Genomic DNA, 16294 nt, shown 5'->3' with positions numbered 1-16294 from the left:
CACCATCGTGATTATCTTGGTCTTGAAGATCTTTTTTGTACCGTTCTGTGTATTCTTGCCACCTCTTCTTAATATCTTCTGCTTCTGTTAGGTCCAGACCATTTCTGTCCTTTATTTTGTGCACACCATCTTTGCATAAAATGTTCCCTTGGTATCTAATTTTCTTGAAGAGATCTCTAGTCTTTCTCATTCTGTTCTTTTCCTCTATTTCTTTGCACTGATCCCTGAGGAAGGCTTTCTTATCTCTCCTTGCTATTCTTTGGAACTCAGCATTCAGATGCTTATATCTTTCCTTTTCTGCTTTGCTTTTTGCTTCTCTTCTTTTCACAGCTATTTGTAAGCCCTCCCCAGACAGCCATTTTGCTTTTTTGCATTTCTTTTCCATGGGGATGGTCTTGATCCCTGTCTCCTGTACATTGTCAGGATCCTCCGTCCATAGTTCATCAGGCACTCTATCTATCAGATCTAGTCCCTTAAATCTATTTCTCACTTCCACTGTATAATCATAAGGGATTTGATTTAGGTCATACCTGAATGGTCTAGTGATCTTCCCTACTTTCTTCAATTTCAGTCTGAATTTGGCAATAAGGAGTTCATGATCTGAGCCACAGTCAGCTCCTGATCTTGTTTCTGCTGACTGTATAGAGCTTCTCCATCTTTGGCTGCAAAGAATATAATCAATCTGATTTTGGTGTTGACCATCTGGTGATGTCCATGTGTAGAGTCTTCTCTTGTGTTGTTGGAAGAGGGTGTTTGCTATGACCAGTGTGTTCTCTTGGCAAAACGCTATTAGCCTTTGCCCTGCTTCATTTCATATTCCAAGGCCAAATCTGCCTGTTACTCCAGGTATTTGTTGACTTCCTGTTTTTGCATTCCAGTCCCCTATAATGAAAAGGACATCTTTTTTGGGTATGAGTTCTAAAAGGTCTTGTAGGTCTTCATGGAACCGTTCAACTTCAGCTTCTTCAGTGTTACTGGTTGGGGCATAGACTTGGATTACTGTGATATTGAATAGTTTGCCTTAGAAACAAAGAGAGACCATTCTGTGCAGGTACTCAGGCCCTATTCCAGATTCTGAATCAGAATCTGCATCTTTAACAAGGTCTCCAGGGGGTCTGTGGCATGTCTGAGATTCCACAGACATAATGTCTGAGAAGCATTCATTCTCCCCAGTAGGTATGAGTAAGAATGCCCATTTTATTATACACTTACCAACACCAGGTATTTTTAAGAAAATCTTTGCCATGTATATTAACTTAAAAATTATTTTCCTCCAATACCAGGAATACTTTTTTGGCAAGGTAACCATTAAGTTTAGTGATGGTTAAATGGAACTTTAAGGTTTATGTAGAAATGGAGTCTGTCAACATAGTTTTGGTCTTTATGTTGAATCAACTGATTTCTTGAGTTAACTCTAGATTCTAAGGTTGTTTCTATCATAATGTAAAAGGTCTTGAAGTTGAAAAATCCTATTGCTAGATTCCCATTGTGGTTTCTTATTTTTTGTAGTGTTACAAATAGGGTAAATTGTCATTTTCTGCATTATCCTCTTCTAGATTTACTACAGTTTAGGAGCTGAACAATTTTAAAACTCTCTATATACATTATAAAGCATTTTATCAGCATGTGTATTCAAACATTCAATTTTTTAAAGTCAACTTATTTATTTCCTTTTAATTCTGTTCTCACCTTGCCTTCTAATGAGCTAACAAGAGCTGACACTTTGGAAAGATTACAGAAAAAATTCTATTGTTACCCTTCACAGTTCACATCAAGGGTAATTTTTTTGGCTCTTTTTATCTGATATAATGAAAACAAGTTATTTGTTTACTTTTTAATGTCATTTGTAATAATATTATCTGGAATTTTTTATTATACTTTAGTGACTTGTATGTAAACTGGATTATATTTAACTAATTTTTAATAAATTCCTTTTTGTGTTATGTATTAGCAGGCAGCTTTTATGTGGATAAAATTGTTTGCTTAGAAAGTATGGGCTCTTATCTCTGAACTTTTTCTGTTACTTTTTTACTAAATTTCATTTATCTTTCTAAATTTCTCTCCTATTATTTCTGGTTATTGTAAATACTATTATTTTATGTAAAACTCTTCCTTTAAATACTAAGATAAAATGTTGTGTCTTAATTAATTTTCTCTTTTATATTACCAGCTTATCTTCAATTACTTGAACCACTTTCATTTAATACCCATTTGACAAGTAACTAATGAACACACACTATATACTAGGCCCTGGAGATGCCTATAATGGTGTATAAAATAGGCACGATCCATATTCTAGAGGGAAAGGCAGATAAGTGTTCAAAAGCCAACTGTTGAGCAAAGTGATGTGTGCTGAGAGAAGCAGCTCAGGGTATGCCACCGGATTGCAGAGGGGAAGCATCTGACTAGAAGGACAAGGGGAGACCTCCTCAGGATAGAAAGGATAAGCAGGAGTTATCTGATGAAATGGGTGGGAGGATGGTATCAATACGTCCCAGACTGAGGGAACAGCATGTGTAAAAATCCAGGGGTCCAAGAACGCTCGGGGGTTTTGAGGATCTTAAAGAAATTAATGAGGTGCAGCCCACAGAGTACAAAGTGGACAGAGGTTTAGGAGATAAATTTGGTGATGTAGACGCCCAGGCTTTTGTAAGCCATATTTAAAAACTGAGAGCAGCGTGAAGACTGACATGCTCAGCTGTGTCTTTGGCGATGACTGCAGAACAGGCAGTGAGTCAGAATGAAAACTGAGGGTAGAAATACCACTTATGAGGCCAATGCAGGTTCCCAGGTGAGAGAGAGGGTAGTGGTCTCGTCTATAATAGTGGCAGGGTAGATGGAGAGAAATACAGAGATCTGAAGGATATTGAAAAAAAATTTACTAGATTTGCTAATCGTATGGACACTAGGGGATAAAATGGAAGACAGAGAGAGGAGAAGGATTAGGGACATCTTTAAGGTCTTTAGCTTGAACAATTAGGTAAATCATGGAGCCATTTCCTAAGATAAGAAATACAGTGGGAGGAAAAGTTTAGGTGGACAGATGATGAGCTCAGTTTGGGACACCTATTTTGAAGTATTTATGGGACACTCAATTTGGGATTCCAAAAAGCAGTTAGATACAAGGGTCTGAAACTTGGAAAGGAAATCGGAGTAGAATGTGTAAATTGGGAACCATCAGCATAACTGATGGTGCGCTATAGCCATCAAAATCACAGAGACTGTCTAGGGAAATGTCTAGGGTGAGAAGAGAGCCCAACTCAGACACCTGAGCAATGTCAGCGCTCTGTTTAGGAGCTGCAAGGAGGCAAGGACCCCTACCTAGGACTGTGTGAAAGAGAGGCCCAAAATGATCAGTGCCATTCGCTGCTGCTTTGAGGTCTGCTTTTGTTCCTACAAGCCACGCCTGTCCTGAAATTTCTCTGTGACATTTCCCAACAGAGACTCTCTTCCACCTTCTCCTCTAGGTGCACGTATTTATAACAAACTCCTCTCATTCCCACTCAGCATCCACATCCCCACCAGTTAGTTTTCCTCAGATCTTAGCCATGTGTTCTTCCTCCTGCCGCCCTTACTGGCTGCCTAGCCCAGCATTTCAGACACAACTCACGACACAGATAGAGACGGAACTGCCATTGAACTGAGCCCCTTTCCAAGCTGACCAGAAGAGACTTTTAAACTATCTATTGACCCCTAAATTCTTAAAAGTTTTTAAATAAATATTTGCCTAAGCCTGGCATATACATTAACAACATTTGAAATATCTTCTTTAAATCATAAACATAATTAATATATTAACATCTAAGTTTCTGGTTTAAACAATAATCTATCTGGTTTTTAAAAGGATTCACTTAAATATTCCCACTGGATGTTACTTGTATGTAATATGGTATTACTTACGTTGTTCTTCTAAAGTCTTTCTGAAGTGTTGGGTATTCTGGCATCTTTCTAATATCTTCCCAGTCTTTATCTTAGGCAAAAAAAAAAAAAATACTGAATGTTGTTACAGGAAATAATGTTACTTATCAGAAATCTAGTTATTTTAGCTTAAAAATATACATAGAAATACTTAAAATATCCTTTTCAAAAAGAATGTTTTTGAAATATGACTCAAGTATTATTTTGAAAAAAAATAAATTACCTGCAGGAAATCCCATGACACTAAATATTCGGTCTAGTTGATCATGATGAAAAGGATTGCTTGTTTTTATATCTTCCTGACGACAGTGAAAAATAGGTTCTGAAGTCAACAGTTCAGCAAATATGCAACCTATTGCCCATATATCTATGAAGGAAGAAAAACATATTTATTATATTTCTTTGGTTATAATTTCTTGGTATAATCACAACCTATATATAAAAATATTTTTCAAGGTAGCCAGATGGATGAAATAGGTAAAAGAGCTTTAGAGGTACAAACTTCCAAGGATGTTACAGGGATGAAATGTACACAAAGGGAATAAAGTCAGTGGTATTGTAATAACTTTACAATGGTGACAGATGGTAACTAGACTTACTGTGATGATTATTTTGTAATGTATAAAAATTATATATGTCATATACCTTAACATAATACTGCATATTAAGTATAACTTTAAAAAGAAAAGAATCCCCCAAATAAATTTTAAAAAACTTTTTAGTGAATACAGTAAGTATATTAAGAAAACATATATATATGATATGAAATAGCTATATCATTGGGCTTCTCTGGTGGCTCAGACAGTAGAGAATCTGCCTGCAATGTGGGAGACCTGGGTTTGATCCCTGGGTTGGAAAGATCTCCTGGAGGAGGGCATGGCAACACATTCCAGTATTCTTGCCTGCAGAATCCCCATGGACAGAGGAGCCTGGAGGGCTACAGTCCATGGGGTCGCAAAGAGTTAGACACGACTGAGCACTGAACACGGCACAGCTATACCATCACATAACAGACTGAAAGTCAAATAAAAAACATTTACTTGTAAATTTCCTGATCAAGATAAACTTGGGGAACTCAACTTAGCAAACAATGAATTTTCTTTACATTCAGGCAAAAGCCTTTCTAACCACTATTAGTAATTTAATTGCTGAAGCATTCAATTGATAATCTAAAACAAGGTGTAACACTCAAGATGTGATAGAATAAAATAATATCATGATCAGGTACAGTGATATGTTTCTTTAAAGCAATAAAATACATAATGACTAGAATTTTTGAGTTGTCAGTCTAAACAGTACAGATTACACAAAATAATTTGGAAAAACTCAACTTTTGTCTGAAAGATACCAGCTTCAGTGTTTTCAAGAAGTGGTAAGGTCTGCTGTTGCTGCTGCTAAGTTGCTTCAGTCATGTCCGACTCTGTGCAACCCCACAGACAGCCGCCCACCAGGCTCCTCCATCCCTGAGATTCTTCCAGGCAAGAATACAGGAGTGGGTTGCTATTTCCTTCTCCAAAGCATGCATGCATGCTAAGTCGCTTCAGTCGTGTCCGACTCTGTGCGACCCTATGGACAACAGCCCACCAGGCTCCTCTGTCCACAGGATTCTCGAGGCAAGAATACTGAAGTGGGTTGCCATTTCTAGAAGCTGATAAATACAAGTATATACAAGCATTGCGTGACACCAGTAAAGAGAAGTGATCTGAACATACTCACTTAGATGCTGCCCCAGCTCCACCATGCCAAGATAAATTGAGGCATCTTTCAGAGTTTTATTAACTACTTCAAATAACCAGTTAAAGATGATTCTACTTGGATTTTACAGATCGAAAAACTATAATATAGTTTTAATCTAGATTCTAAAACTGTAATATTTATAATGCTTTGCCCTTTGTACATGCGAATTAATTTTTGTGAGATGTATATTCATACTTGCCCACTTAATGCCACTTAGTATTTTTAAAGTTAATAACACACAGACTATGGGACAGCATAGAAAAGTACAGTGTTTACAAGTCTTCTAAACATAGGAATCACATTCTGTAGACAAGCTATCAGGTAAAATTACTCTTGGGACGCCATTTCATAAATTACTAAATGAAAAAAATATATAGTAATGTCTCCTGTATCTGACTCCATTCAGGGATGGTTTCCTTCCACACAAGTTAGCCTTCTGGATAATGGGAACATATCCTTTCAGTAGCCATTTTTATTACATTATTACCTGCCATCTTAAGAGGCTATAAAATACAACTTCATCATCCTCATCATGAAGATCCATCACTAAACAGCAGACTAATAATACTGTTCAGTGTCTACTTTGCCATTTTTTCTCTGCCATGTCATGTTGGCTGTCCCCTTGGCCCTGATACGGCAGCCTCTGACTGTCCCAAGTCTTCCTGCAGCTGTCTCTACTATGCAGTCAATGGAGACAATTACTGTATGTTGCTGGCCACACGGTTCCTGGTTTGCCCTCTAATCAAGGACAGGGGCCTGTATCTAGATTTCCTGAAGAACTGCTAAGAGAAGGAACCTCAATGTAGCAGGCAGTATTAAATTCTAGGGTGTCTGGCCTCATATTAGCATCTAATTTTAAATGATCATCTGGCTCCAGCACCATCTATAGCCATTTCTCAGCTCTTTCCTTTATCAATGACTTGCCCTTTTCTCTCTCTTCCTCTCCCCTGGCTCCCCCTGCCCCACTCCCCGTGTGTGTGTGTGTGGGGGGTGTGTGGGGGGGTGTGGGTGTGGGTGGGTGTGTGTGGGTGTGTGTGGGTGTGGGTGTGGGTGTGTGGGTGTGTGGGTGTGTGGGTGTGTTTCTCTCTCTCTCACACATACCACAACCACCACCACTCACCTCCTGGGCTAAATCTCATTTCATAAATTTTCACTGATGCCAAATCAAACTCTCTTTTATATGCTCTGAATAGAAATAATACTCATTTCTGATATGAACCAGGTACACGGAATTCTAAGAATGAGTAACTGTGTATCTATGTCTGCTATGAATATAGAAGCTAACTAATGTGGGGATTATTACTTTTCTTTTTTCCTCACTTCTATCCAGAATAAATAATTGAGATGACTAAATTAGAAATCAGTGATTAGGTTTTTATCTTTAATTGCTAAGTCTCATTTTTACTGAGCTGGTTAAAATTCAATTTCAGTTCTCCTTACCCTGAGGAAATAAGAAATATATATAGTTGGTTTCCAGTTCATACCAAATTACCTTGATTTCCAAAACACACATCTATTTTTTATTACAACAGTAGAGCAGTTAATCAGAAAATATTCATAAAACTATGCTTCTCAAAGTGTGGGGACCACACACAACAGAATCACCCGAGGTACATGTTAAACACAGGCCGTGGGTCTGCTAAGAATCTCTGAGAGTGAGACAGTCTTTGGTGGGGCGTCATTTTGTTTAACAAGGTTTCTGGCTGAGTCTTCCTTTTCTTCCTGGAATCTCCCTTCTGACATAGACTGCACAGTGCTAGGTAAGAGCCCAGCGCCCAGGAGGTTCTGCTGTTAGCACATCCTGTACTTCCACCCTGTGCCCAGGGTTACCTCACCACCGGTCCTGTTCTAAAGCACCAACTGTTGCTCCCAGCTAGCACTCCCCTTTTCTCTGTCTTAACTTTTGGCCCCTTCCTAGCCTCTGGTACCTTCTGAGATTGTCTAGATTTTATTGTTCTCAAGAGAGAGAGAACTAATACCAGAAGAAGCAACCATAATGCTAAATGTCTCAAAAATAAAGCCCCTCAGTGCACCCGCTGGAATGGAAACAGAGTCAGGCTTATTCTAAGAACCGCTCTCTCCCAGCGGTCCCCAACCTTTTTGGCACCAGGGACCAGTTTTGTGGAAGATGATTTTTCCATGGACGGGAGGTTGGGCAGGGGCAGGGGGTGGGATAATCCAAGCGCATTACATTTATTATGCACTTTCTTTTTTTTTAATATAAATTTATTTATTTTAATTGGAGGCTAATTACTTTACAATATTGTATTGATTCTGCCATACATTGACATGAATCCGCCACGGGTGTACATGTGTTCCCCATCCTGAGCCCCCCTCCCACCTCCCTCCCCATCCCATCCCTCTGGGTCATCCCAGTGCACAGCCCCGAGCATCCTGTCTCATGCCATCAAACCTGGACTGGCGATTCGTTTCACATATGATAATATACATGTTTCAATGCCATTCTCCCAAATCATCCTGCTCTCGCCCTCTCCCACAGAGTCCAAAAGACCGTTCTATACATCTGTGTCTCTTTTGCTGTCTCACATACAGGGTTATCGTTACCATCTTTCTACATTCCATTTATATGCATTATTATACTGTATTGGTGTTTTTCTTTCTGGCTTGCTTTATTTCTAATCTAATGCCACCACTGATCTGACAGGAGGTACCAGTCCACAGCCCAGAGGTTGGGGACCCCTGCTCTATCCCTTCCATTTACTTTTCGTATCAAAAAAAGTTCTCCCACCTTCACAGACAGCTGCCACTGCCTTTGGCTGCTAACGGTGACAGCCTCTGGTCAGGGGTCTTATTACTACAGGCTCAGCTGCCAGGGGATGGGTCTGAGGTCAGTTCACATGCCTCTACTATCAAACACATATGGTTTTCCTTATGGTGCTGTAGCCATTCATAGCCTTTTTCACTAATTTAACAAAATCCTTCAGCAGTACTTACGATGAATTACAATATTCCACACTGTGCTAGTGTCTCAATCCCTAGACAAAGGAAGTATAAATGTGTTCTGGGTATCTAAGTTTTGCAGAAGTCACACCTCCTGACAAATGAGGACATTACTATATTTTAATTTTTGTTTCCATTTCTACCCATGAAGAGGTTAATTATGAGTCTGATCTCTTCAAATGTGAGAACTTCCTTGATAAATCTGATAGTTCTTTTCAGATTTTTCATAAGCTTAACAGAGAAAGGAGTTTTAATAATTTTATAATTTAAGTGTCTTTATCAAATAGAACTTGACCAAAGCAGCTAAATGCAGTCAAAATTAGTCTAATACAAGTAAACAGAATTCAAGAAAAGGAAACTTTAAAGAAACACAGTAAGCAAAATGTAGGTACTTTATAGAACTAGGCCTTCACATTAATGGCCCCACTTCCTCCCTCCCTGTCTTCTCCTTTCACCTCCTTTAAAGCAGTACCTAGGTTTGAGGGCAGCTCTCTCTTCCCAACTCCCTCAGTTGGCAGCTGGGCCCTCTGAGGACACTACAGGGCCAGGCAGCGAAATCTCTGATGCCTCTGTTCTGAAGCAGACTTTAAATCCCACAGATTGTGTTTTTAACAGGTTTTCTTGTTCACCATTTACGCTTGGTGAGATGGCAAGATGCTGAGCACAGCTAGTCTACCCAGGTTCTATTTCCTATAATGGAGAAACTGCCATTCTGATAACTATAATGGCAAGAGAGAAGGATTAGTCATATTGTTTCTTGCTTAGGAAAGGACTGACTGATTAACTTTTTCCCAAATAGCAGGGGCTCCCTCCAATAACTACATCAGTTTTTCTGTTTTTGTGACGAAAATTCTAAACCTCTCTCCAGTTCTTCTGATCAGTAGTAGGTAGGTGCAAAACAAAATCTGCATTTTATCATTTCTATGCAACTCAACAAGATCAGACACTTCTATTCTCTGAAAGCAAATGCTTCCTTGCAGGCCCAAGAGAGAGGAGATACATGTATACTGATGGCTGATTCACTCTGTTGCACAGCACAAACCAACACAACGTTGTAAAGCAATTATCCTCCAATTAAAAATAAATAATTCAAAACAGAAAATGCTTTCTTTTTTTTAAAAAAGAATCATATTCTCCTAAATAGCTGAAAATCCAGAGCTACTAGAATATAAAATCTGGGCATATAGATGACAACAGGACTTTTACAAAGCCATATAAAGTGGCTTTTACAAAGCAGCTTTATTATACCATTTAGCATTTATCATAAATGCAGTATCATACAATAATGATATAATACTTACCAATTATAAGTAAATCATTTCACACTAACTTACCAATGGCCTTTGTGTAATGCCTTGCACCAAGCAAAAGTTCTGGAGCCCGATACCAGAAAGTCACAACTACAGGATCCAAATCTGCTAGTGGCTTTAGAGGAGAATTGAATAATCTGGCAAAACCCATGTCAGCTAAAAAATAAAATCAATTAATAAGAACTCAGTGTGTCATGATATTATAACCATGATGACAACAGCCACTAACCTTACAAAGCAATGCTTTTCAACCAGTGGTCTGTGCCAGCACCAGATCTCCCCTTCTGAGGGAGATACAGTGATTGTGCTATTTTACTGATGAAGAGACTGAGGTTTAGAGATATTCTGACTTGTCCAAAGTCATAGAACTAGTAGGTATAGAATCAGAATAAAAATCCAGGTCTGATTCCAGATTCCTGGCTTTCAGAGACAGAATAATATTTGTATATGTTTTTAAAATAAAGTCTAAAAGTTTTCATGATTATGACTTCTATATGCCTATATATCTAAAATCTTGAGTCTATCTTAGTTCAACCTGTGCCAGAGTTGGCTTTTATGGACTCAGGAGAGCTGATCTAAGTATCTTCCCACCACCGTGTTCAGTAATGTCATGTTTGTGGCTTGAAATTGGCTATGGTGGGAGTATTTACATCACAAAGAACAGTACATGCTATAAACTGGGGTGACGTTTTTCTGGTAAGCTGCTGTAACCAGAACATCACATACATGTTTTCAAGAACATATGTAGAATACGTAAGAGAATTTGTTACAACTCAGCATTTAACAAAGCTCTACACCAAAGCTAACTAATTTAAATATTAGAAGTATACAAAAGTAGTAAAAAGATTATTACTAGTGATATAATAATGTACTGGTTACTATCTAATTTTCTTACGATTTCCTAAAGAACATATACCTTATATCTATAAAGCACTTCAGAGCTTACAAATGATTTTCATACACATCATCTATTGCTTCATCTAATCCTTATAAGAATGCTGGTTTAATAAGTATTCTCCCCCTACCCATACTTCTGTGATGAGGAATCTAAGGCCCAAAGTAGTTCAATGACTTGCCCTAAGTCACAGGGATAGGAAGTAAAAATGCCAGTACTCAAGCAAAAACCATGTTATAATTTAGCAGCTATGTTCTTAACCATGGATCCAATATACAATAGATTATACATATGATAATTGCATGTCACAAAGGTAAAAAAAAATCACAAAGATAAGCCTCTATAATCTGAAATAGGCAATACATACAATATATTTTGATTATATAATGGTCCCTAGCATACTACACAACGCACAAGTAGCACATTAAAGTTGCAACTATAGAGTATCATTTAATCTAAAACCAATAGGCTATGATATGCATTAAACTTTTAATTTACAGTGATTTTATTTCTTTAGAGTTTGAATAATTTACAGGACTTTCTGAGAACGCTTTGGATAACATAGGCCTTAAAAAATAAAGCTATCCAAGGATGCCTGTGCTGATGCCTATACTTTTTAAACCAAATTTCCCTACAGCAAACAAAAATAGTCAAAACCAGTCTACCAATATTATACCTACCTCAAAGCACTGCTTTATATATTGAATAGATGCTGATTGTTGCTGATGGCAAAGTAATATGATGGAATACTCTTCCCTCCATTGAAAAGCATTCTATTTTTAAGTAAAGGCTAAAGCCAATATTTCTCCCCTTATTCTCTACCTTCTTAGCTTTATGTAAGCCACATCAATTCACTGGAAAATGAAATCAAGCCCAGAGAAACAATACTCTTAAAAATAATTCCCATCTATTGTATGAACTTCAAAGGAATTTCAAACCATTTTTCAAATGATTACTAATTTAGACAAAATGTAACTAGCCTAAATGTTACTAACACCTATTTTCCTAAAGTTGGATATGAGTTAAATTATTCAGTTCAACAGAGGTAGTAAAATTGTGGTGTGGGTGCTGATTAGTATCAAATGACAGAAAAGCAGCAGCAGGCGATGTCTACATTCAAGGAGCTTACAGAAGGGTGAGATGACGAAATATATGGAGTAGATGAAAAGAGTAAGTACTGCGAGACTAAAAGGAAAGTTGCTACTGGTCTCTATTAGACTCAAAGTCCCTTGCAGGAAGAGGCTATGTCTCCATGGTTTTATCTGGAACAATGTTTAATAAACATTTGCAGAAGTGGACTAAGTGGAAAGTGGAACTTGAGCTGAATTCTGAAGGAGGAACCACTGTGGACAGTAAAGAAGGCAACAAGCATTTTAGGAAAGGCCCGCAAGTCTCAGATGCTGGGAGCGGAAGCCTCTGATACAGGGAAGGGCACCATGTGTTTTTCAGTCAACTATGCTTTTTCTTTCAATCAAAAAAGAACTATATTTAAGTGTTCAGCATAGATATCAAAGCATTACTGGTTTTTTAAAAAAATAATGTGCTATTAAAATATAAAAACAATTTAATCAACTAGGTTAACTGTAACTGTTCACTAGATCTGTAATACTAACTGTTGTTTACTTTTAACCCTGACTTTCTCTCTAATCTTGGGTAGAATTATAATCCTAAATTCTTAACAATAAGGCAACTAACTGGCCTGGCTAGAATACAGAATTCATGTTGAATAGCAGAGCTACTTGGGAGACTAAGGAGAAGATAAATTTACTGGGATAAATGTGATGACAGCATTGGAGAGCATAAGAAGAGGATGATGAATTTGGTTTGGAATTAATGGAATATAGGTTGCCAGCAAGACATCCAAATAGAGAGTTAGAGTGAGAGAATAGAATTTGAGATGCAGAGCGTAAAATCATTTTCATAAAACCCAAGATTTTAAGGCCACAACTTATCAATTCCCTAAAGAAGTAACTGTAGAGGAAGGCCATGTCTCGAGCCAGTGCCTAGGATATCTTGAAACAAGGTTAGTAGGAATAAGAGACAAGAATGAATAAAATTCAGAAGTCACAGCAAAAGTAATAGAAAAATAGAATTATGTGATGTCACAGAGACCAAAGTAAAGACACTCACACCACCAGACTAGCTGGAAGAACAAATGACAAGGCAGAAAAGGAAAATGGAGACTAAACACAGGTTACTAGACGTAGGAAGACAGACGGCAGTTTCAACAGAGGAGCAGAATTGATGTCAGAAAAAATAATAACAACATAATAACAGATTAGGGTACGTGAAACCAACGTGTAAATGATCTTAGAAGTAGAGGAACAAGGGGAAAAAATTGAACAAATGGTAAAGAAAACAAAATGGATATAAGAAAATTTTATGTTAAAATTGGATTATGAGTGTTTAAAGGTGAAGAGGAGAAACTTGAGAAGGAAAGAACGGAAAAACTGTAATTAGAAGGACTAAAGTACATCAGGAAGGTACTTAGAAGCTAGAAGGGCACGGGATAGGACTGAGGAGACACACTTTCTCTGAGGCTGTTTCAAAGGCAGAGCTGTGCTGCCAAAACGTGGCCATTCGGGTCATACCAGATAGCTTTGCTATCACTAGGCAGCAACGTTTGGAGTGAAAGAGACCCCAGACTTGGAGTTCAAGTCCTTCCTTTGAAAGGCCGAGTAAGCTGCCCCCTCTGTAAATCCAGCTTTACTTATCTGCAGTATCTACCAGAGGGTGGCTGTGCAAAACAAATGAGATGACATACCAAAGTGTCTATTTCAGTGTCCCCCACAGAAGGACCATCCTTCACTTCCCTTTCACGAGTGACTAGCAAAAACTTGGTGCTCGATAAAAGTGTGAGGGTGAGAGAGAAACAAGTGAGGAAGGGTAGAAAGGGGATGAGAGGGAAAGAAAGCAGCCACCAGGTTCTTAATTAACATCAGCAGAATGTTTTTATGACTCAATCTCAAACTCAGAGTAAAGAAAGAAAAGTCGGTTCAGAGCAGCTTCTTCAGGAACTGGGCTAGTGCATTAACGGGAGCAGCAGCAGGCCAGGCAGCAGGGCGCACTGGCTTGGGGCAGGTCAGAATGGATCTGTAGCAGGCAAAGCTGGCACAATTCTGCATCATTTCTAGCACGGTAAATTCGAAGAGCAAAGAGAGCAGCTTGATAAAATTTACTCTAAAATCTTTCTTAAAAGCACTGAACACTGAATAAATTTAAGTTCTGTTATAAACAAAACTTAGAATAAAGCATTGCTCAGCCTCTTTTCTCCCCAGATATGTCACAGGTATACATGATACCAGTTTCTTCTAGAACGTCCAAGGTTGCAGAGAAATTTTTAGTACAGAAACAAGACTTCTGCCAGTGCCTTAATCTAAGACTGGCAAGTAAGAGTCTGCACACATATATATTCATTTGGAGAAGATACACTGGTACCTGGCACAAGACATGCAGCAGGGAGAGGGGAGGGCAGGGGAGGTGTCTGGGAGGATCTGTGTGTATAAGTCAGGGTCAGGGTGGGAAGGACGGATGCAGGGAAACATTTGGTAAAGCTGAGACAAAAGTAAGATTCACGGGATTATGTTTAGGGTGACTATAACAGCAGCCTACAGCAGCAGCACAAACACATGCTTGGAGTCTTGGACAGGAATGAACTGTTGCTTGCCTCAGCTTAGAATTATAGAACCTTATTTTGGGAATAAATCTGAGGGATTTTATAAACTATCTCCATTTCCCAACATCCTCTCTATGAATGAGGAATTAATTTTAAAATTCCTTAAAATAAAGAGTATTAAAAAGGGAAACCATCTTTGCAGTCACTTTAGTTTCTTAATAAGGTATTTTAGAAATAATTACCTACCTATTTTGACTCTCCCCCTCTCAGGACCTTCTCCCATTACTAGGATATTTGCTGGTTTCTAGAAATAAAAATAGAGCATTCAAATTACTATATTCTTTTGACATGCTCTAAAATGGAAAAAAAGTTCTTATAATATGAAAATGTCACTTTTGGATTTTCATCAAAACTATAATTGAATAGCAAGTACCCTCTACATTAAGCATTTGACATACTTGAAGTTAGCACTAACTTTCCAAAAACATCCCTGCTATAGAAACATCTTATTTTCAAAATTATATCATACAAATAATCACAAAGGAATTAAAGCTATCATTTCTATTTACCCCTCAGAAGTAATGAATAGTAATAATTTTTAAACCTTTACAAATTATAGGCTGTTCTATTACTGCCCACAACAAAGGCCTTTTGTGGTTGAAAATTTTTATATAAAGTCCCAGCCACAAGATAATTACCTTCATTTAACTGAGTCAAGTGGAATATTTCTTGCTAAATAGTTCTAAACTACTGTAGGAAAACATGGTCAACATTCAACAGACTCCCATTAAAATTCATACACCTTATAGTTCATGCAAAAGTGAAATTCCAAGTATAATCTCGAGAAGGAGGAAAATAAAAGTCAAGGCTAATACAGAGCCATATAAAGAAAAGGGTAGGCTGAAAATGTATCCACCATCTTTTAAGACTTTTTAAAAAGTCATTCTTATTTGTAGACATTTGAGTAACATTTTAAAGGAGAAATTAACAGGATTTTGTGACTAGTTGAAGGCAGAGAGGCTTTGGGGCAGGTAAGCTTCCTCTGTAAATTCTCTGAAGAGAAAATTTATGATTCATTTATTCAATCAATGAATATATTTTTAGTGTCTTCCAGGACAGTGAACCATACTAAGAATTAAAAGGAAAAATAAAAGCACATGAAACCAAACTCCTAACTTCCAGATGTTCACTATATAAATAGAAAGAAATATCAGAAGCTTTGTGTAATACTAGAAGCTAATGCTAATTATGAATTATAAAGAAGACTGAGGTCTTGGGTTAGAGGTTAAACTAGATTACTTTTAAGATCTCTTCCAATTTGCTGGCTCTTTTTAAAAAGTCTCAATGAAAACAATAAGCACTAAAAATAAAAATGAACAGGGAGGAAATGATTAGAGTTTCCATTGTTAAGGGAAATGTTCACTGAAGGTGGGGGGCAGGGGTGATGTCCATTATCCAGATCCTGAAAAATGAACAGGAGCTAGCATGGTAGAGCACATGAAAGGCAATGACATAAGCTTAGGAGAAAAGAAGTCTGACTTGACAGAAAGCAGAAGACGAATGTGGTAGGCAGCAGAATGAACCTAGACCCTGCATTGTCTTAAACGCCAGGTGAAGTAATCTGATCTTTATATTACAGGCAGCGAGATTACAGGAAGTGTGAGTGAAAGTCGCTTAGTCATGTCCGACTCTTTGTGACCCCAGTCCATGAGATTCTCCAGGCCAGAGTCCTGGAATGGATAGCCTTTTCCTTCTCCAGGGGATCTTCCCAACCCAGGGGTCGAACTGGGGTCTCCTTCATTGCAGATGGATTCTTAACCAGCTGAGCCACCAGGGAAGCCCAGGAAAGGGGGAGGC

At 38.0% G+C, this 16294-nt stretch overlaps 1 protein-coding gene across 2 annotated transcripts in view; it reads right to left on the bottom strand.

Annotated features, from left to right (window-relative positions):
• Window positions 1-16294, bottom strand: part of CDK19 (cyclin dependent kinase 19) — a 169231-nt gene that overhangs the window by 12880 nt on the left and 140057 nt on the right. For both annotated transcript variants that reach the window (XM_005684572.3, XM_018053070.1), the window contains 4 exons: window positions 14684-14741; window positions 9951-10082; window positions 4142-4285; window positions 3901-3970 (listed from right to left, as the gene is read on the bottom strand). In XM_005684572.3, coding sequence (XP_005684629.1) covers window positions 3901-3970; window positions 4142-4285; window positions 9951-10082; window positions 14684-14741 — 404 coding nt within the window. The remainder of the gene's footprint in view (window positions 1-3900; window positions 3971-4141; window positions 4286-9950; window positions 10083-14683; window positions 14742-16294) is intronic.

Source organism: Capra hircus, chromosome 9 (genome assembly GCF_001704415.2).
Source record: "Capra hircus breed San Clemente chromosome 9, ASM170441v1, whole genome shotgun sequence".
Taxonomy (NCBI): domain Eukaryota; kingdom Metazoa; phylum Chordata; class Mammalia; order Artiodactyla; family Bovidae; genus Capra; species Capra hircus.
Note: the sequence above shows the minus strand (reverse complement) of the source record. Positions and strands in the feature narration are given on the sequence as shown.